The following is a 23,019-nucleotide window of genomic DNA, read 5'->3' as shown; positions in this document are numbered from 1 at the left end:
CCTGCAGGACTGACCCCATGGAGAGAGGGACCCACACTGGAGCAGTTCCTGCAGGACTGACCCCATGGATAAAGGGACCCACACTGGAGCAGTTCCTGCAGGACTGACCCCATGGATAAAGGGACCCCCACTGGAGCAGTTCCTGCAGGACTGACCCCATGGATAAAGGGACCCCCACTGGAGCAGTTCCTGCAGGACTGACCCCATGGATAAAGGGACCCACACTGGAGCAGTTCCTGCAGGACTGACCCCATGGAAAGGATCCACACTGGGGCAGTTCCTGCAGGACTGACCCCATGGATAAAGGGACCCACACTGGAGCAGTTCCTGCAGGACTGACCCCATGGAAAGGATCCACACTGGAGCAGTTCCTGCAGGACTGACCCCATGGAGAGAGGGACCCACACTGGGGCAGTTCCTGCAGGACTGACCCCATGGATAAAGGGACCCACACTGGAGCAGTTCCTGCAGGACTGACCCCATGGATAAAGGGGACCCACACTGGAGCAGTTCCTGCAGGACTGACCCCATGGATAAAGGGACCCACACTGGGGCAGTTCCTGCAGGACTGACCCCATGGATAAAGGGGACCCACACTGGAGCAGTTCCTGCAGGACTGACCCCATGGATAAAGGGACCCACACTGGAGCAGTTCCTGCAGGACTGACCCCATGGATAAAGGGACCCACACTGGAGCAGTTCCTGCAGGACTGACCCCATGGATAAAGGGACCCACACTGGAGCAGCTCCTGCAGGACTGACCCCATGGATAAAGGGACCCACACTGGAGCAGCTCCTGCAGGACTGACCCCATGGATAAAGGGACCCACACTGGAGCAGTTCCTGCAGGACTGACCCCATGGATAAAGGGACCCACACTGGGGCAGTTCCTGCAGGACTGACCCCATGGATAAAGGGACCCACACTGGAGCAGTTCCTGCAGGACTGACCCCATGGAGAGAGGGACCCACACTGGGGCAGTTCCTGCAGGACTGACCCCATGGATAAAGGGACCCACACTGGAGCAGTTCCTGCAGGACTGACCCCATGGATAAAGGGACCCACACTGGAGCAGTTCCTGCAGGACTGACCCCATGGATAAAGGGATCCACACTGGAGCAGTTCCTGCAGGACTGACCCCATGGATAAAGGGACCCACACTGGGGCAGTTCCTGCAGGACTGACCCCATGGATAAAGGGACCCACACTGGAGCAGTTCCTGCAGGACTGACCCCATGGAGAGAGGAGCCCACACTGGAGCAGTTCCTGCAGGACTGACCCCATGGATAAAGGGGACCCACACTGGAGCAGTTCCTGCAGGACTGACCCCATGGAGAGAGGAGCCCACACTGGGGCAGTTCCTGCAGGACTGACCCCATGGATAAAGGGACCCACACTGGAGCAGTTCCTGCAGGACTGACCCCATGGATAAAGGGACCCCCACTGGAGCAGTTCCTGCAGGACTGACCCCATGGATAAAGGGGACACACACTGGAGCAGTTCCTGCAGGACTGACCCCATGGATAAAGGGACCCACACTGGGGCAGTTCCTGCAGGACTGACCCCATGGATAGAGGGACCCACACTGGAGCAGTTCCTGCAGGACTGACCCCATGGATAAAGGGACCCACACTGGAGCAGTTCCTGCAGGACTGACCCCATGGATAAAGGGACCCACACTGGAGCAGTTCCTGCAGGACTGACCCCATGGATAAAGGGACCCACACTGGAGCAGTTCCTGCAGGACTGACCCCATGGATAAAGGGGACCCACACTGGAGCAGTTCCTGCAGGACTGACCCCATGGATAAAGGGACCCACACTGGAGCAGTTCCTGCAGGACTGACCCCATGGATAAAGGGACCCACACTGGAGCAGTTCCTGCAGGACTGACCCCATGGATAAAGGGACCCACACTGGAGCAGTTCCTGCAGGACTGACCCCATGGATAAAGGGACCCCCACTGGAGCAGTTCCTGCAGGACTGACCCCATGGATAAAGGGGACCCACACTGGGGCAGTTCCTGCAGGACTGACCCCATGGATAAAGGGACCCACACTGGAGCAGTTCCTGCAGGACTGACCCCATGGATAAAGGGGACCCACACTGGGGCAGTTCCTGCAGGACTGACCCCATGGAGAGAGGGACCCGCACTGGAGCAGTTCCTGCAGGACTGACCCCATGGATAAAGGGACCCACACTGGGGCAGTTCCTGCAGGACTGACCCCATGGATAAAGGGGACCCACACTGGGACAGTTCCTGCAGGACTGACCCCATGGATAAAGGGATCCCCACTGGAGCAGTTCCTGCAGGACTGACCCCATGGATAAAGGGACCCCCACTGGAGCAGTTCCTGCAGGACTGACCCCATGGATAAAGGGACCCACACTGGAGCAGTTCCTGCAGGACGGACCCCATGGAGAGAGGAGCCCACACTGGAGCAGTTCCTGCAGGACTGACCCCATGGATAAAGGGATCCACACTGGAGCAGTTCCTGCAGGACTGATCCCATGGATAAAGGGACCCACACTGGAGCAGTTCCTGCAGGACTGACCCCATGGATAAAGGGACCCACACTGGAGCAGTTCCTGCAGGACTGACCCCATGGATAAAGGGGACCCACACTGGGGCAGTTCCTGCAGGACTGACCCCATGGATAAAGGGACCCACACTGGAGCAGTTCCTGCAGGACTGACCCCATGGATAAAGGGACCCACACTGGAGCAGTTCCTGCAGGACTGACCCCATGGATAAAGGGACCCACACTGGGACAGTTCCTGCAGGACTGACCCCATGGATAAAGGGACCCACACTGGAGCAGTTCCTGCAGGACTGACCCCATGGAGAGAGGAGCCCACACTGGCGCAGTTCCTGCAGGACTGACCCCATGGAGAGAGGGACCCACACTGGAGCAGTTCCTGCAGGACTGACCCCATGGATAAAGGGACCCACACTGGAGCAATTCCTGCAGGACTGACCCCATGGAGAGAGGGACCCACACTGGGGCAGTTCCTGCAGGACTGACCCCATGGAGGGCCCTATGTTAGAGAAGCTCATGAAGGACTGTCTCGTGTGGGAGGTTCCCCACACTGGAGCAGGGAAGGAGTGTCAGGAGTCCAGCCCCTGAGGAGGCAGGAGCAGCAAAGCCCAACTGTGATGTCCCTGCCCTCCCCAGCTGAGGATTGGGGTGACTGGGCAGCTTTCATGGGCACTTGTCTGTCCAGGCAGGATCAACCCACACCATTCTTATTTCCACATTGATCTTTTTTTCCTTTCCTTTTTTTCCTCCTCCAGAGGATTCTCTTCATTTCCTATTGCACAAAGAAGCACTTGTGAACACACCAACTCAGCAAAGCCGTCCGTGGCTCTGGACCTGACTTCTCCAAGGGAGGTCACGTTTGGAAAGGGCAGCAATTCATCATCCCCTGGAGGTTCTGCTGGAGTGTGGTGTACCTAACCTTTCAAAAACCCACTCCTGCCACCAAAAGCTGCCTGTGCTGTACCTGGCAGGGCTCCAGCTTCTCCCAGTTTGGACCCACACTGGGTTCTTGCCAGAGCTACCGTGCTGCCGTTCCCGTCAGCGCAGCGCTTGGGGTTTGCCACCGAGCCATGCCAGGCGATGAGGGTGGGAGCAGTAAATGAAAGGCGCCGAGAGGCACGGGCAGCATAGGTGTTTCTGGCACTGCTTTGGGACAGGCAGCCCAGGCACACCTGAGCAGCGTGACCACGCCAAGCCTGTGCCAGGAACAACTTGTCTGTGAGGCGTGGTGTGACGCCTGCTCACCCCTCCCCAGCTGCCACCTTCGGCCTGACACTGACAGCCTCTCCAGAAATGGGATTTTTGTCCAAACTCGCATTGCTCTGAGTGCTCCTCAGCAGTCCCAGGCTTTTCTCTCCCTCACCCAGCTTTGTAACACCTCAATTTCTGATCGTTCTGCAGGTATTTAATCATCATGAAGGCATTTTTAGCAGCACAGTGGCTCATCAGCTTTGAGCTGTGTGGAGGCCGGTCGGCCCTGGTGAGGCAGGACAGTGTCTGTGAGGGAACTGGAATCATCTGGGCGTTTTGCTGTGAGGAGAACTGTCTTCAGGTTCATTATTCCCTTTATTGATTTAATTCTAGCTGTTCGCCTCATATTGATCTGGGCTGGTCACCAGAGACAGTTTCACTGGAGTTTTTGTCCTTTCAGGCAACTGCTGGAAAGAAAGAAAACCCACACCTTTGAATTAAGCATCATCTGCAAGAAGAGTTTTCTAGGAATGTCTGGTTTTATCACACTCCTGTTGCCTAATTTGCGATTGCTGACACGGAATAGACACACAGGAGTGCTGAAGATGAATGATTCAGTGCGATAAAGCAGCAACTTCCCTTTCCCTGCCCCTGCCCTGAGGCTTCATTCTTTTTTTTTGATCCAAACTTCAAAAGGATTGTCCTGGATGTTTATGCTATATCCCATTTTTCATCCCCCCTCTGCAAAAGGGGGATGGCTGGTTTTATCCCCTCTCGTTTTTGAAAGCAGCAATAGAGAAGTCTTACAAGAGGTATTTCCTTTCATGATTTTCTGCTGTTTAAAGCCTTGAGAACTGTGTGGTTTCAATAAGCTTCCAGTCCACTGCCAAACCGTCTGAATCTGCTGATTTCTGTAATGCTGGGATCAGGTCTAGGGTGCTTAAAGGGAGAGAAACACCTTACTCTATAAATTCTGCCTGGGAGCATGACCATTTCTCACTGCTCTGGTTTTGTACAGTGTTAGTAATCAAATAATAGGGTTTTTTTTTCTTTATATCTTAACTTCCAACTCTTTCTCCTGCCCTGTTGAGCTCTTGCTGTTAGGAAGAGTCAGTTAAATCTGCCTGTCAGGTCATCAAACTGTTGTGATGGAAGGGGAGGAGTAGTTTGGGCTTGACCAGCCTCCCTTTCTGTAGGTAGAGAAATCAGAAACAAGACCTCTGAAATTTCCCTCACCCCACCAAGGGCCTTGAGGCCCTTGTCATATTTTTTCACCAGTAATATCGAACTTATTCGTCACATTCATACTTTTGTTGGTGGTTTATAGAGTGTTGTGGTGCTCTGCAGTTAAATGGTCTGTTCCCTTGGCCTCACTGCCTTCCCATCAGAAAACAGCTTGCAGTCTTTTCCTTCTAGGACAGGGAAAGTGTAGACTCCAAAGAATTGTGTTTGAGGCTTGAAACTTGACAGTTTGACAGCAGCAAACCCTCTCTGTAATTGCTCTTGTTGCTTCCTACCAGGTTTAGAATGAGCTTCTGTTACTGTTGCCTGAATATTTTTATTACAATTAGCAATACCAAGGATGAAAATATAGAATGGATTGGACACCCAGCTGGTAAATTATTTTAAAAGTCATGTTGGTTATTTAACAAGTTAAGCTAAGCTCAAACTGAAAACCTGTGCTTCAGACTGAATTCTGAATTTTTTCCCCCCTAATGATACCAGGAATGTCTTTGGTCTGCCAGATTTATTGGGAGACTTTTCAAGCAACCATTTTCATTTATAATAGTGCTTAAAAATAAATGAAAAAAAGGCTTTTTGAACAACTAGGTCTTTTAAATGGTTTGCATCTCTCTGTACTCTCTGAACTGCCCATTCTGAACACCAGATTTTATCCCAGATTTGCTCTTTTAGACGGGAATTCCTGTGCCTTGCTCTTTCACCTTCCTTTCCTCTCTCCCCTTTGTAAAGATCCTCATTTCAGACAGAATCAGGATTCAGAATGCTCAAACTGTCACAATCTTAATTAGCAGCAGATGGTGTCTTCCCTGTGCTTTTGGGCCATGAACCTACTATTGATTCTAATTGCTTTTCCCCTGGAAAGAAAACAGTTGAGACATCAGGTGAGGAGGTGCACATGAAAATGTGCATTTCTCTTTCCCTTTTTCCCAGTACCACAGGGTGGATAAAACCACTGAGTGGACTTGTTACCAAGGCCTCAAGATCCAGGTGCAGTTCCATTTCCAGTGGTATTTCTGGGTTGTTTTAGCCAGGCAGCAGCACCTGTTTCATATGTGAACCATTACTCTACTCTGATTGACACCTGCCTTCTCCTAATAAAGTCCCAGTTGCCCACCTGCGTGGTGTTCCCTTTTCTCCTAATGCTTTTAATGTAAGATGAAACATTCCTTCACAGCACTGTGATGAAACTCAACAGAAAGGCAAACTGTCTGAATTTTTCAGTGGTGGTGCAGCACTGGGACCGTTTTCAAGGCTCTCTGTGGATTAAAACTGTATAATGTTTGTGGTTTGGATGCTGCTTTGAACTGGAGCAGTACAAGAGAATTTTCTGGGGATGCTTTAGGTTTGTACTAATATGTCAGAACTGAAGGTAAAAATCTGGCTTGGGCTGGAGTTGAGTCAGCTGTGTGAAGAAAATCACTGTACACTGGTATCTAATCAATTTTATCACATTTCTGCCCCTTCTCGCTGTATCCTGTGCTTTTTGCTGTGGTTTTTCTATTCCTATACTTTATGTGTGGGGTGTCTTCAAGACCGTGGGAAGTTTCCATGGCCTTGAGAGGACACAGGGCCACGCTGTGAAAGAGAAATGCACTGAAAGTTGCTGGACACACCAAAGGCAACCCAGCGAGCCTCCGAGCTGCCAAGGGCTGGAGGCTGGGAGAGCACCTGGACAAGGGGCTCTGGGCAGCGTTGAGTTGACCCAAGAACAGCTGTTCTCACACTGTGGACAGCTGGTAGGTCATCCCTTAATTCCCTTTTTTTTAGCCTGTCTGGCACAGCCTCTTTCCCCCTTGCAGGAAGGTGCTGATTCTGCCCCAACGCGGGGACCCAAAATCGCCGAGTGTTTTTTCAGCTAACACCACGTGTGAAATGGAACTTGCAGGTGTCCAGTGCAGGTGCTGAGCGGGCTGGGAGAGCAGAGTGGCTGTGGGACACCAGTGTCACACCTTCCTGTGGGGGTGAGCCTGATACTCCAGCCTCAAAGGCCTCAGTTTTATCCAAGACCTCTTCCTAATTTCCTGATTAAGCATCTCTGAAAGCCTGGAGCCTGAGAAGGAGCATCTGGTAGAGGGGACATGTGGTGCATGGGTTCCCTGAAGCGGTGCCTTGATCTGTGGGAAGGTGGAAATCAGAAATCTCTGTTTAAAATTTCACCTCATTAGTTCGTGTCTCATAGCTCCGTCGCTTGGCTCGGTTCCTTTCTCAAGAGGACACGGGTGGCTTGTTGATGCAGAGACTGGTGGCCTTTCTGGGCTCCTCTCCTTTCCACCTCTGGAGCAGGGTTGGCATCCCAGCTTGGGTGTCCCTGGTTTCTGTGGTTGTGGCCATTTACAAGAATAAAAGGCTTATTAAGAAGAAAACCCCTCATTTTATAAAAATTATCACGGAAGGAATACCTAGGGCCAGTCCCATCCTTTTGTTTAGCTGGGGTGGTAGTGTTCATTTGGAGATGGTGCAACCTTTCTTAAAAATCTCATTCTCCAGCCCCTTTTGTAGCATTTACCCAACAAGTAATGAACTTGTGTGTTTGGTCTGAATATGCTGTGTCCCCTTCTTTTTGGTTTTTGGGGTTTTTTATTCCCCTCCTGTTTGTTTGAACAGGTTTCAGCTCTCACAGGTGTCACTGTAGGCGATTGTTTGATCTTAACTATCAAAGCTTTGATGTCATTTCAGAAAAGTATGAATGAATTCAGATCTGTGGCTGGGGAGGAACACAGGGAGAGGTTGAATGGGAGTTAAGAGGCAGCAGAGAGGAAAGCACAGTTCTCAGTTCTGAAAACAATTTTATATTCAATAGAAACCTATTAGACAGGGGGAAAAGCTTGCTATACTTCATCTGCTCTACCTTAGCTTGTAAATTGAATCCTGCTCCCTGTTTATCCAAGCCACTGCTCCCAGATTTATTAAGAACTGCCGCTGCTCTATTTCTCTAAGTGCATTTTGTCATCAGAAAACACCTACATGAGTGATACCCACATGCTCTACTGATCTAAAGTGGTTTTCTGCAATAAGCTGATTAAAGTGAACGATCCAAAACCTGCTGAGCAGATCTGTGGATAATAGGTGATCTGGGCAGTAATGGGCTCCTGATGGTGCCCAGGTGTATGTGTACAAATTGTTCAGCAGGGAGAAAGAATGTGCTTAATTCAGTCGTAGGAGTTTTTAAAAGCTCTTTTTTTTTGTGTTGAGTCCATGGATTCTCCTAAATCAGAGTACCCCAGTCTGGTATTAAGAGTGAAATTTTCATCATCCAGATGCTGAACTAGTCCATTTTTTCTTTCAGAATAATTTAAATGTTATTAATTTGTGGAGTGGGGGGTTCCATTTGTCAGCAGTCAGTGCAGAGGGTGGGCCCCAGAGAGCTGGGGGCTGAGCCCGTGGTTCAAGAGGCTCTGCAAGCACAGACTTACTTTGAACTAATTCGTGTTTTCCTCCAGTTAAATACTCTTACTTTTGTTATTTGTTTCAGCCTGGCCTTCAGTTGTAGCTGCTGTGTGCAGTCACCTGATTTTAGGGTGGAAAACCCCATCCTTCCACACCCCAGTGCTGCAGCAGACACCTCGACCCCTTCTGCCTTCAGGGATGCAGAGGAGCACAAGGACACTCATTCCCTACTCAGGAAATCGATCCAGGGGTTTTTGTTTTGCCCTCTGAGGTCTCCAGGCACTGCCTGTGATCGCCCTGAGGGGTAGGAAAGGGTTAGGGAGACCAGGCAGCCCCAGGATCTGACAGCCTGGAGCAGGATTATGACACAGTTTACCCAGGGCTGGTGTTATATAAATGTGTATGTGATAAATAGAGCTTAATGACTATGAGAAATATCTCCCAGCATTTGCCAATAGATTTGCAATGTGCTGGATTTATGAAAGGCCTTGAAAAAATTCCTAAACAAACCCAAGTTTTTCCTTTACTCTCTACTTTTGTAGCTGTGATTAATAGATTTGTGTTTTTCCCCCAGTGAAGGCAGTGGTGCTGGTGTGTTCCTTGGAGTGCATGTGGTCTAGTTTATTTAAGCAGGAAGGACTTTAAGTGGAAATGAGCCACAGAAATGTGTGCCACTTGTCTAAAACAAACATGGTTTAGTCTTTTTCCTTGTAAGTGACATCTATTATTACATTTCTTAAGTAGATCTTTGTTAGTAAGCATCTGTAAGCATGTTTGATCGGATGGAAAGATCCAAGGCTGTATTTATATTGCTAAACCAGAATATTCCCTGTACATAAGGACCTGCACCAATGCCAGCTGAAGTTAATTGGGAATTTGCAACTCAAAGGATACAAGTCCCTAAAAAAGTTTCTGTTTCGTAGGACTAAATAAATGCAGTGGATGAATAGAAGTGTTGAGGTCTGAGCTAGACCAGTTACTGGAAGTTAGATCAGATGTTAAAAGTGATGCCATTCAGAGATGTATATGAGTTATCTTCTCAACAGGGCAGATTTGTTTGTGGGCTTGCTCTTGCTGCAGTCAGTGTGTCAATTTCTGTGATATTTGAGGGATTCCAAGGTCACTTTCCTCCCTCTGGAGGATTCCAAAGATGCGTAAACTAAAAAAGACCCACACAACTTGCACAAGTATAAAAAAAAAATCCTCCCACGTTTGATGGTTCCTAGTCCTAGAGAATGAAGAATGTCACTCACAGGAGCTGAAGATAATATTTAAAATCATCCTAGGTTTTGAAGTTTTGCCTTAAGTTGTGTTTTCTTGAGGGAATTCCAGGCTTACCCTACTGTGCAGAGGTCGTGATGGATGCAGGTGCAGTTGCAGGTTGGCCTCCAGCCAGAGGCAGAAGCTTTTTAAGGAACATTTGATTCCCTGGTTGAACATTACCTTTGTGGTTGCTGCACTGAAAATATTCTTCATTAACTGTGTAATTGAACAAGATTATTACTATTATTATTATTATTATTATTATTATTGTTCTTGTTCTTGTTGTCGTTGTCATTGTCTGTCTGGTGACCTCAACCAAGACTAGGCTTGCTCAACGCACTGAGCTTAGGGAAATGCCACGCATGGATGTCTCAGGAATCATCCTATTCAGCTATTTCCTCAGTATTTTTCTCTAGTTTCTATGAATTTGTCTTGGAGCCAGGTGTGGGTTGGGCTCTGATGATCTCTGACACCACTGCTCTCTTCAGATGACTGAAATCGGCAGAAAAAAAATCTCAGTTTCTTCATTAACTTAGGGAAAAGTCCCTCAGCTCTTAATTTCAAGAAGCTGATTGCATCCAGCAAGTTCTTCAAGACTTACATTTACATTTTGCAGGATCATTTAGAAGTATATGGGCATGCTTTCATATCATTTCTAGGAATAAATGCCAGCAAAAACTATATCTGGAAGCTGAATACTCTTAGTACTGCCAAAATGTAAAACATTTTGTTTTCTTTTTCCATTCTACATGGAATTAAAAAGAAAAATGCCTTTATAATTTACCTCGTAGTCACTCTAGCGTATCTCTAAGGGGGAGCACTATCCCATTTTTAATCACATGTAGCTTCCATTTAGCCTACCCACATTTTTAATACTCCCATTTTAAAGAGCTCTGTCTGCACGGAGTGGTCTCATTGCATCACTTCATGTGAAAGGCTCTTCCCCCTCCTCCATGACACCATTCCTTTTTCTTTTTACGGTTAACTTCCCTCTTTTTGCCCAGTAGCCATGGGCAGTCAGGACTTCTCCCAGTGGGAGCACCACAGGGCATTGCTTATTCAAGGCCAAGATTTTTTAGCTGTAGCCATGAGTTTTAGTCAGGGTTTGAGGGGCCTCAAAAATTTGAGGTTCCTATGTTAGTGCTGTAGTAAATTCTCTGTCTACGAGCTGCTGCTGCCACCTATTTTTATGATAGTGAAGAAAGTGTGTGTCAGGTTTTATCCTCTGTTGTTATCTACTCATGGTATTAAGCCTTCATTGATATTCATGTCAAAATGAAGCAGGGAACTGTTAAGCCAAGCTGGGGAAAGACATAGACACAGAGAAATTCAGATGGTGAGAGCTGAGATCCCCTCCGTTGGTAAACGCCAGCTTATGGTTGGAACTAATTATGTTAATTACTAAAAAATGTGGAAAATAATGTAGTGGTTCAAGGGCACAATCCTGGATTACTCAAGTTTCTTGGGAAACCTTTCCATTACATTGGTTTGCAAGGGTTTTTCTCTTTCCAAATCCCATGAGAGTTGCTCCAGGACAAAAGCTTGGGTAGGGTCATAACCACACTGTGCTCTAGAGGCATGGCAAAGTGCAAGGACACTTCATCTTTCCAGAAAAGAAAGGGTTTTTTTGTACAGCTTGTGCAGAGCCATCACCCTGATGGCTCTGAGTTCCTGTGCTCTTGAGTAACGAAAGCCTTGCGTGTCTTCTGCTCCTCACGGCTCCTGCTCAGCTCTGGAAAGAAATATCAAGTCATGTAACCACTTTCTTCCAGATCTGGGGCCAGAATCTCAGCTGGTGTAAGTCAGCAGAGCTCCACTGACATTATTAGTGCTCCAGTGATTCACACCAGCTGTGGGTCTGGTCTTCTGTCTTAATTTATGAACTAAATGTCAGGAAATATGAAATGATCTCTTATAGTCAGCAGTTCTCCAGATGTGTTAATGGAGTTTAAGTTTACCAAAAGGCAGGACTTCAAAAAGAGGTCCAACAGAAGAATAAACTTTTAGGAAGAATGCCTTACTTACAAGGCTTTTTGGCAAGAGAGGGCTGTACAACTCGCTGCAATTTAAAGAAATTAACTCAGTTATGCATCGGGATATGGAAACACAGCTTCTCTGAGAATCCCAGATCCAAGATAATTCCACAGCACAGAGCAGGCTGTTGGCATTCAGTGAGTAATTGCCAGGCAAATGGGAATCACCAAGTCTTAACACCAAGACTAAGTTGCTGATGAGCTCTGAGTGAAGAGCCTGATGCCTCCGCTCTGCAAGCGGGATTGGGTGCATTCAGAGGCACAGTGCTGCAGCTTTTGGAGATTAAATGAGGACCATGTTGCTACAAGGACACAGAAGCTCAATAGTTCTCACTGTGCAATGTGACAACTCAACAGTGGCTTGGCTTAAAGATGTGATCTCATGGATGGTGTTGAAAACTGTTATTCTAGCCAGTAGGGATGGAATGGTTGTTGACGTTGCCTAAGCCCTGCCAGGCTTCTTTGTCCAAATTGGAAAATACTGGAATAGCTGAAACCTCACAGCCAACAAATGTGGGGGTCTCAGAAGTCTTTTAATTCTTATATGCCTGAATAATAAATGACCACATGCTCAAAAAAAAAAAAAAAAGTCCATACCTGAGATATCCTCCAAAGGCCTCCACAGCCTAATTTATTTGCTAATGAGACCTTTCAGAATTAATTTAAATGATCAGAGTGTGGCTCCACACTGTGTGGTTCACACATGTTGTTCTCACTGGAGATAAGACCCACAAAGAACTGCACACCTTCAGTGATTGAACTTGCTAACTCTGCTGGGGCTTGGTGCCTGTATTTTATTTTTAAATAAGTTGATTTCTAGCCACCAGAGCAGCATGGGATGCTCTGAGGTCATTGGTGAAGGGTCCAATTCTTGCAGGTCTGTTTCACAGTTAATCCCAGTGACTTTTGGTGAGGCAAATATCTGTTTAGGTGTCACTGCATGCCAAAAGGAATATAAAGATGTCACTGCAAAAGGGATATCACAAGTGCTTGGGCACAAGTTATTCTGGCTTGAAGAAGAATGTTTAGGAAGAGTTCTCAGGGAAAGCTTGTTACAGTTTCAGAGAAAGTAATCATGATGTGAATATAGCAATACATTGAATTTAGAGGGGTTTGCAGAACTGGAGTGGAAGATAGAGTGGTGAGGAAAAGCATTTACTGGGCTTTTGCTGACTGCCCATGAGCACAAGGAGGATGAAATGAAACTCATCCCCCAGATCCAGGAAGCACAGAATGTTCAGAACTCTGAGCCTCCAAGGGCCTGAGGAATTTGAAGTGGGACAAGGGCAGAGCTGTCTTTACTGGAATTGTATCTTGGAGAGAGAGCAGAAATAGGGAACATGGTCTCTTAGCATGATTTCTGCATCTGTGCTGCTCTTCTAGCTCTCTGTGTGGAAATTGTGGGTGAAATGGTCATTCTCAAGGTGTTCAAAAAAATTCTAACTAAAAAAATTCAAAGCTGTGACATTTGTAAACTGAATTTCATCTGCTTGCTTTGCCACTGCCTCCTCAGTGAGAGATTAGGTCTCACAAAAACCACTTTCCTCTTAGATGTAACCTGAACAAAACCAAATTATGTTGGGATTACTTGTATCTGTCTCCAAATCTGTCTGACATCCCTTTGCTTTTTGTTTCCAGGCCTGGCCTGGCCTCGCAGACGACGCCGGGGCAGCACTGCCTGGATTGGGATCTGGAGACGCTGGAAAACTCCTGTGAGCCAGAGGACCTCTTTGAGGACATGTAGCCACGCGTGGGCTGGGGAACGGGGACACTGGCACTTCCAGCAGGGATAGGCTATAAACTGAAAGGCTTTTTTTCGTAGAGTAAAGCCAGAATCTTTGCTCTGAGGCTCCAAACCCTCCTGCGCTGCGCTTCTCCCACTCTGCACTGTGAGTTTGCAGACCCCTGCGCCTGGTCTGTGGTGGTCTAAAAGTTGAGTTTAGCCTCTCTGTGGACCTTCTATCACCTGCATGTGGGAAGGGAGAGCACTGTTGATGTGTTTTTGCATCCTCACAGCCCCTGATTGTGTTCAGGACCAATCCTGTCCCACATAGCAGGCATAAAGAGATTCTAAACTACCACTGTGCTTAACCTTTCCCAGCTCAGCCAAGGCATGGTCTGGATAAATCATCTCCAGCTTTGTTTGAGGTGCAGGTGTGAGTTTAGAATGGTCTCTTCTGAGTCAAAGCATACAAAGAAATGTCTTTTACTTGAAGGTTCTCTGCGGCACTATGCATTATAAGGTATTCTTGCTTTTGGGAGTAAAGTGCTACTAAAGTTGACATTGACTCTATTTTAACTTTCTGTAGAAACCCACAGCGTTTAAAATTGTCATTTTTGATACTTCAGCTTTTTCCTTTAAGGAGATTTCTAAAAAAAAAAAAAATAAAGTTAATTCTAAAAATACATCAAATTTGTCTTTATTTGTTAGACATTATGAGTAAAGGCAGGAGTTACCAAAGTGTGTTAATGCCTGAGCTTGCCTTGCCCCAAACTCTTGCATTCATTTAGATTTAAGGCTTCACCAAGGACAAAGTTCACATGCACTTACCTTCAGTGGTCAAAATGAAGAGCTGAACTTTGACCTCAGGTTCCTGCTTTGCAGTTCTCAGAGCCTGAATCAGTTCTTGTTTAAGACAGAAGGACCCGGTTCTCTCTGCAGAAGGAATCCCACTGAAGTCGGTCTTTGAAATCTTGTGTGCTCCATGGGTTGCAAAGCTGTTTGCTAAAATACTTGGTATTTCTGAAATGGCTCTGATTCTGCCAGAATTCCATCCTATATTCAGTTAAAAGCATCCCTGTCAGTATTTGCAGGCTTCACACAAGAACACGAGGATCTGGGAATATTATATTTAAGCATTCCTCTCTGAAAAAACAGGGTCACAGCATTTTAAATTCACAAAGGGCTTTGGGACAGTGTTATAAATCACACAGCAAAAATAAGAATGGCCAAAATATTTTGCTTGCTAAAAAGGCTTTGTGCCTGAGAAGTGACAGGGCCACAAAAGAGCCATTCATGCACCCATTCATAGGCACGGCCTGATTTAAAATCTTCCAGTGCTGATCTGACAATGCTTTCAGCAAAAGCTTGTATATGGTTTCAGTTTTAAAGTGAAAATGTTCCATGACTTCACCCGGAGTGCCAGAGCTTGGCTTAATTGTGCCTGCAGCAGAAAATGGAGGTAATTGGAGCTGAACATCCCACAGAACTCCCCGCTCTCAGGAAGCTGTTGGGTTTCCAATAGCAAAACGTTGTTGTGCAAATAGGAAATGTTACACGCCGTTGGCATGTGTGGTAAAGTCTGTCAGAGTGTTTATTCTTTTCTCTCCTTTTTTTTTTTTGTTTTATTTGGGTTGGCTTTTTTTGTTTGTTTGTTTGTTTGTTTGTTTTTTTGAGGTTTGTAGAGTCGGGCCAGGAGCTGAGCAGAGAATTACGTGCTGGGGGACACACACACCTTGGTGCTGTCTGGGGACAGAGGGAGGCCGTGGTGCAGAGCCAGCTCCCACCCAGCTGAGGCACACACAGACACCTCTTCTCCCCTGACAATGTGTCAGTGTCCTCAGCCGTGTGGGAAGTCGTGGTGAAATCCTCCTTCCTGAAGATTTATTTGAGAAATGGCTGTTTTTCTGATAAGTTTCTATTTTCCGGTCAAGTTCGAAGGGGAAAAACCCACCAGCCTCAAAATCAGGTCAGATCTGTGTGAGTCTTTAATCGTGTGAGAGCAGAGGTAGTATTGCAGAAACTGCAGGAAATCAGTGAAACTTCCTCAGGAAGTGCATTTGTTTGTGAGAGAAATGGGGATATCTGCCTTGTCTTTAAACTCTTTCCTCCCAGTGGTCCAGTTGGCCAAGCCAGGTGAAATCTATTTCAAATTACCCTGTGATCTTTGGGAAGGGAACTCAGTGGTAATGCCTCATAATACATTTTTTGGAGACCTACCGAATTAAGATGTTGCTTGGCTGTCTCTGAGAAAAGCCCAGGTCTTTGCCATCCCTCCATGAGCGGTTCTGGGTTTAATCCTCACTCCATTCACCCCTCTTCTTTAGCAGATCTAACAAACTTAGACTTGTTTTGTGAGCAGGGTTCTCTAGCTCAGTGTTTGTTAGACCACGTTTTCCAGGTGTGCCAGTGAAACTGCCGGTGAGATGTCACGTCATTCAATTGCTACTCCCCTACCCAAAATGATAGGAGACAAAATAGAGGAAAATGCCCAGAAATGGGTTTTTCAAGGCAGGAAATTAACCAAAATTAGGAATCACAGCTCAAATTTCAAAGATTCTTTGTTAGCACTTCTCCTTGGTATTGATCTAGAAATGATTTCCCAGGTAATTTTTTTCCCACTACTTTAAACTGTGTTTTTTGGGGAAGATAAAACATGCAGTTGTTTTAACGAAGGAAAAACCATGTTTTCATTAAAGGTTTGGACTCATCCAGAGTTTTATACCCTTAATGTAACTACTTAAACAGAATGTATGCTTTCATGCAAAACAGTTTGTTATTTGAGGTCTGACTTTATCCAGCAAACTTCAAAAAGCACAGCTCAAAAATATTTATTTTCAAGAGAGAAAAAAGAAAGTTCTGGACCAAAAAAACCCCACAAACCCTCAGTTCTTGAGAAAGTGCTGCATAAAGCATTGCCTTTGGGATGATAATGTTAGTTTGATTTTGAGATAATGTTTTGACAACCTGTATCACTATTTTAACTACCTTCTCACTATTATTCCCCGAAGCAGACACTCATGTGTGTGTCTGTGTGTGTTGGATTCTTCCTCTCTTTGTACCTGTGATATATAAATGACTGTGTGTATAAATGTGATTCTCTGGAAATATTTGGTGTAGTGTAGCTGGCTCTGACAGCTTCTGCAGTTTGATCCATCAGCCTGGAGGTGCTTGAGGAAAGAAAAAGTCTTTACACATGGGGATTCAGGTGCTGATAAATGTTTAAGGCAAAGTTTCTATTCTTTTTTTTTCCTGTTTTTCTGGGAAAAATAAAATATGGCAACAGTGAAGTCAAAGTGCGAGGAAAACAAGGCGATAAAAGCATGTCCAGGCTGCTTGGAGGCTGAAGGTGACACGTTTGAACTTCTTTTGAGCAGTCCTAATTGAGAAAAATGCCCAGGAGCTGGTTATGCTACTGAGGATCAACCATCAATGCTCTCAGCAGGGGCTAGTCCCACTTTCCTACTAAATGTTTTCCTGCTCTATTTTATTCTTCACAAAGTCTGTGTTCTCCTAAAATCCTTCTCCTAAATTTCCTCTTGGTGTTTTGTCATCCTCCATCTCACCTTTTTTTCCATATAATATTGGTCAATATCTGAATTTTCATCCTTTGCTGACCATTTTCTTGCTGTTATAATTACACTCCAGAATCAGTTCACATCATAAAAGTCATCAGTATTCATCTGCTACTGGTAGGAAATTGAAAGTCTCTGTGTTTTCAAAGGCCAACACTTCTAAGAAGGGAAAAACTGAGCTGGAGGAATATTGTTTCTGGAGGTCCTTGGGGATGAGTCTTGGGGTCAGTCTCATTCAGCATTTGCACCAGAGGCATTGGCATAAAATGCAGGAACTGCAGTGAAACCTGTGGATCTGGTAAGCCTGACACTGTCTGGTCTTGAATTCCACGCTGTCCCACTGGGCAGAGGTGACAACAGGAAATGGAAATCACTTTGTTCCCCTTTTTTTGTTTTTCTGCTGAATTCTAATATCATCCACGGTGATGTTTGTGCAAGCCCTGGATAAAAAGGATGACCATTGTACTTTCAGGTTCCTTCTTGGGAAGGAAATAAATCTCTATTTTGGGTTTTTTTATGGCTCTATTTGCCTTGTACAGAAATATTTAACCAAGGAAAGTTTTGCTGTCATTCCTGCAGCCTCACAGGGTCACTGGACAGGTGAGATTGGAAGAGGACTCTGAAGATCATCTTCCCCAGGTTGCTGTAAAGGTTTTCTTGTGAGCCTCAGCGTTTTGGGAATCAAACCCGTGGCTCCTTGCTGGAATTCCCTTCCTGCTCAGGAAGCAAACACATTAAACCACTTTTAACACTGAAGCTGAAAAATGCTGTCCTTACTATCTTGCTCCCACACACAGAGCTGTTGTTTATCTGAGAGAGTCTGAGAGGAATATTTCATGGGAAAATTCGTGTCCAGAGGTAGACATCCACTCTGTGAAGGGCATGAAGATATATTTAAGTATCTGTTTTTATGCAACTCTTACTGTAGCATCCAGTTAACAACCATCAGTACAGCATGCAGCACCTGTGTTGCTCTGACTAAATGATATAACACCACACTGTCCTTCTTTTCCTGCTTAATTAATTTTGACTTTGAAGTCCTGCATGTCATTTCCAGTGTGTGGTTCTGATTCCCATTGGTTGAGAGACCAGGGCTGAGCCCTGGGTATAATCAGTTTAATCACCTACCCCAATTTCCTCGTGTAGCTGTTTCTGAGATGTTGCGAGGTCCTCTTTGGCTTCCAAGGAAGTTGAAGGATGATGTCAAAATTTTAACCAAAAGCCAGAGTTCTAAGCAGAAAAGGCTGAAGATAGTCTGTCTTCCAGACTCATATCCATGTGAAACAGAGAAAGGCAGTAAAATACGTTTACAGGACTATTCACAAACCCGGCAAGAACAGCCCAGGAACCCACTGTGGGCTGGAACTCAACCTAACATGGTGTCCCAAGTAATGGGGAGCTGCTGCCTCTGAAGGATCTGAGTGGAGAACTCCCTGGGCTGGGTTAAAATGTGTGCATGGAGATGTTCAGCCTGAGACTGTCACCCTGAGTGCTTTGGCAGCCAGGAAAAGCTGAGTGTCTTCATCCTGCCTCCCCTGAGGTGGGAGGGTGTGCTCCCAGGGGATACTCCTGCCTGTCCCCCTGAGCATTCTGAGGGAATTTAGATGGAAAATATTGAAGCTTGTGGGTGGTTGGGTGATGACCAGGTAGCCACTGTTGCCACGGCTGGAGAGCAGGGAAGTGGTTCACCTCAAGTTTACAAAGGCACTGGGAGAGCTTTTTATGCAGCAAAGAAATAAGGAGACAGAAGAACACAGGAATTCTTACATTAAACAGTAATTAAAAAGATGCCAAATGTGAAATGCTGTGCTCAAGGTTTTGCAGTCTTGCTATATTAGGAAGGCAAGTATTGACAATATTCTCTGGCAGCATTTCCACACAATGAGCACGTGGTTAATTCCCGTCCTGTGGAGGGGAGAAGATCTTCACCCTTGCTGGTACCCTGCTGGCAGTCCCTGGTCAGGCAGAAACCATCACCCAACACCTCTGACTGAGGGTGAGCGAGCCCTTTACCCTCCTGTTAACCATGAATTTGTTCACATGGGAGTGGAGGAAGCTCAGCAACCAGCAGCACCAGCCTTCTGCTCGGGTCAGGCCATCCCCATCTCCTCTGCCCAGGAACCTGCAGTGATCCTAGACCCAGGAAGAGTAAAAGTTAAAATTCACTCTGCTGTGGATCTTTTCTACTTGTGAGTTGGAGGCATTCCTGCACTCCATTTTTTTCAGCCTGTCTGAGCTCAGCTTTGATTCAACCGGTCGTGTTCAAGGCTTGCCTGGCTGACCACATTAATTTCAAATTAATGGCAAACTATTTCAAAATAGTGGCAGGTCTGTGGGAAAAGAGCAGCCCAGGGTCTGATCCTGAGCAGCTCCTTGTGGTGTCAGCACGGCTGGTGGAGACAAAACCCTGGTCCTGCTCCCTGTGTCTGCCTCTTCTTCAGCTTCATGACACCATCCTTCCCACCACAGAGCCAAAACCCAGAGAGATGGGAAATGAAATCAGCTGTCTAGGAGCTGCACTAATAAATATCTATAAAAAACAAGAGCGTCGTCCCAGGAACAAAAGAGCAATTGAGACGTTTTAACCTAAACCTCCACAATAAATTAATCGGAGCTGACTTAGGGCGAGAAATGTTTTATGCTGCAGAGGCATGGAGGAAGTGAAATAATTTCTGCCTAACACTTGGCCTCTTGCAGCCTGTCTCATTCCTGCTCATGCAGGCCTTGGAAAGATGGGACGGGGCTCCTCATGAGAGCTCCCAGGAATGTTGTGTCTTCCCCTTTGACTTCAGCCGAGCGCCATGGCCAGGCTGGATGATGATTTATTGCAACTGCTCCATCGTAAGCCACTGTGAGCCCAGAATAAGCTGTTGTTTTGCAATGTGGGGTTTTTGTTTTTTTTTTTTTTAATTTTTTTTAAATCTTGATTTTGCTTTCAGTTCTGTGTGGAGGAACAAAGTGGCAATTTTCTCCAAGTGGAATTGCTGCAAGGGCCTTTCCCGTCGCTGTCACCAGTTTCAGTGGATGGTGCAGCTGCCTTCATGTCAGGTTTTTGCATCTTTTTGGGGGCAAATTTGCTTATTTAAGCCTAACCAGAGGTGTATATGGACATATGCTCCTCCTGAGCAGCAGGGTTCCTCACCATGAAACCTTCAGACCTGCTCAGGACTCCTGCAGGAGGGAAATCTCTAAAGTCAAACTCCCCAGATTAGGCAGCCCAGACCAAAGTTTGATGCCCAAAAACCACTGTCAAGTTCTCAAAACAATGAGATCTGTGAGGGTGACCCTTGTTTGCTTTCATCACTCCAGTTCAAGACCCTCAAATGAGAAATTTAACTTAAACAGCACAAGAAGATGCCCAAGCCAAAAAAAAAAAAGGCAAAAAAAAAAAAAGCTGTCTCTGATTTCACAAAAAAGTATATGTAGGTTCCACAATAGGCTCTTCATATCCTTTCCCTTCCCCTCAGTACATAGGTGGTTCTGAGGGAAATTTTAAAAATCAGGCTCAAATGGAGGCGGGCACATTCTGGGCAGCTTTTTACTGTTTCATAGTGATTTCTGTTTCCCAGCTCAGGGGAAAATTCTCAAATTGATGTTCACACCTCACAGGGCTGGCCTGATCCCTTTGTTCCCCTATTGCTTGTGACTCTGGCACACTCACCCTGGCCCTCACCGGGACTGAGTCACCACACCCAGCCCTGAAATTAAAATTTGAATAGAAAACTGTGGTGAAATGAAATCCCTTTGAGGCCGTCGAAAACGTCTCTATAAATTCTACTGACAGTGGTGTTTTTTCTTTTTTTACTTGGCTAGACTTGTGCTGTAGCACTTTTGTAATAAATTGCTTTCCATTGTGGGCATGAGATTACTTGAGAGGGTTTTTCTGGGGAGGGGGATGAAGGAGTCAAGTCCTCACCACACTGCAGTCAACCCCAAACCTTGTGCAGACTTCAGGGGAGCAAGGATGTGAGCTGTGTGCTTTCTAAAGAAAAATGACACTTTTAAAGTGCCTAAAACTGGCCAAGGTTTAATATGTTATTTGGCTCCGTTTATATATGTGTATTATATATGTAATTATGTACTATTTTAATATATATTTTAATATAATAATTTAACATTTAATGTAATAATTTTAATACGTAAATATTATTATAAATAATATTTATATATTATTTGGCTCCATTTGACTAGGAACCAAACAGTGCACAGAGGCACTTTAGGGACAGCAGGGCTCTGATGTTTAGGGCGATGTACAAAAAGAGATCTCCCTTGGCTGTGCTTCGGAGGATTGGGGTAATCCTTGAAAAACAGGAGGTTGATGTTTTTATTTATAGCAGGGAAGAGCCCAGGCTGCAGCCTGTGGTACCACTGGTGGCCCCAGTCCTTGAGGTGAGTGCAGTTCAAGAGATCCTCCCTCTCCTGTTCTCACTGCTGAGGGATGCTCTACGTTACCCAGGAGTGCCAGAACAGGACTTAGGTTAACTTCTGGGTTAAACTCACCTCTTAGTTGAACACACCTCTGAGTTTAATTGAGTTTAATTTCACATGGGGCTGGCTGAAGACCTGCACCCTGTCTCACCAAACCCTGCCTCCTCTCTCAGACATTTGATGGATCATTTCGTGACCTTCCAGAGTCACGGGCAGAAACGCTGGGCCCCATTTCAGCGTTCCCAGATGCTGCCATCCACAAAGGGTGTGTGAGAGGGCTGTGGTGTGAACCAAACGAGTTTGGGAGGTAGCAAAAGGCAGCGGGGAGTGCTTGAGGGAGTGATAATGGAGCTTCGAGCAGAGCTGAAGGGGAACTAACAAACAAACTGAGCAAACCAAAACAAACAGCAGGAGCAGCTCTTCATGCAAGCCCTGAGCTCGCTACCCGCAGACAGGGTGGGTGCTGAGAGCCAGCACAGCTCCCTTCAGGGAATGGGTCAAGTGCTCTGGAAAAAGGCCACCAAGTGCTGTCCGGGGAGGTCCCCGTGGCTGACACTGTCTGGGGGCTGGGAGAGCACTGAGGAAATGTCATAATTATTGCCCTCTTCCTGCCTGTCCCCGAGCAGCTGCTCCTCACCTCTGCTGTGGGCTGATGTGAGCTGGAAGTGGCTGTCCCTGTGGGTGCAGATCACTGGCAGGTGACTGTGCACTGCCTGGAGAGCAAAGCAGCTGCAGGAGCAGCCTGGAGATTCCTCTGCACGCTGGTGGTGTGAGACCTGGGCAGTGCTGCTGGGTGGCTCTGTGGGAAGGTGGGTGCTCATCTCCTCCCTGCCCCTCCTGTCACCTGTGTAGCCCTCCCTGGGCCATACAGGAGCACCGAACATGGTCCTTGTGTCCTTCCATCCAAGGTCAAGGGCTGAGTCTGTCCCTGCACCAAATCATCCTCTTTTCAGCCCCCAGGGGTTAAAGTGCTGCTCTGACAAGGTATTTGACACAACAAAGTGAGTCGTGCTCCAGCCAGAGCCAGAAAGTTCCACAGTCAGATATTTAAACGTGACACTTTCTGGAGATCATAGAACCCCCTTTTAAATGATGTGTGTGTGTGTTTTCCACCACTGCAGCAGGAAAGCCTTTGCTGTGCAAGTCAGCACCTGGGCAGCAGCTGCATGGACAGGTACCAGCCCATAAAGGGTGATGTAGGTTCAGAGCATCCTTAGGTTTCTTGTTGTTGGTCAGCAGAAGGAAAATGTGGTTTTTTATTCCAAGAGCTGCAACCTTACAGCTGGGCAAGGTCTAACTTGTGTTACAGCCTCTTGTCTCCCCGTGTGTCTTCTTGTAAAACATCTTGGTCTCCCCTTACCTTTTTACACATTTGCATCATTTGTCTGCTGTGAAAAACATTTCTTGTGTTTCAGCCTGAGAGACGCATTTCACTAATTGTATTTGGTTTGTGTGGCCAAGTGCTTTTGGACTGCAGTGCAATGTTCTTGAGACTTTGTTATGGCTGTTGATTTAATCATAGATGGATGATAACAAGCCTGGTCCCAGCCCCAGTAGCTGCCTGCTCCCTCTCAGGATCACAGGATCACAGAATCACAGATCCCTGAGGCTGGAAAATCCCTCTCAGATCCTTCAGTCCCA

At 46.4% G+C, this 23,019-nt stretch overlaps 1 protein-coding gene and 1 long non-coding RNA gene across 12 annotated transcripts in view; one reads left to right on the top strand and one right to left on the bottom strand.

Annotated features, from left to right (window-relative positions):
* The window catches only part of XRCC4 (X-ray repair cross complementing 4), a 148,797-nt gene extending 134,734 nt beyond the window's left edge, over window positions 1-14,063 (top strand). For all 11 annotated transcript variants that reach the window (XM_048292145.1, XM_048292142.1, XM_048292138.1 and 8 more), the window contains one exon: window positions 13,294-14,063. In XM_048292145.1, coding sequence (XP_048148102.1) covers window positions 13,294-13,399 — 106 coding nt within the window. In that variant the 3' untranslated portion in view covers window positions 13,400-14,063. The remainder of the gene's footprint in view (window positions 1-13,293) is intronic.
* On the bottom strand, window positions 9,911-14,814 carry LOC125320131. The gene is made up of 2 exons (XR_007201017.1): window positions 14,207-14,814; window positions 9,911-11,354 (listed from the first exon to the last, which is right to left on the bottom strand). It is a non-coding gene; the product is annotated as an uncharacterized LOC125320131 (long non-coding RNA).
* Between the last annotated feature and the right edge of the window lie 8,205 nt (window positions 14,815-23,019).

The sequence above is a fragment of the Corvus hawaiiensis genome, chromosome Z, assembly GCF_020740725.1.
Source record: "Corvus hawaiiensis isolate bCorHaw1 chromosome Z, bCorHaw1.pri.cur, whole genome shotgun sequence".
NCBI lineage: Eukaryota > Metazoa > Chordata > Aves > Passeriformes > Corvidae > Corvus > Corvus hawaiiensis.
This window is presented reverse-complemented; position numbering and strand designations above follow the sequence as displayed.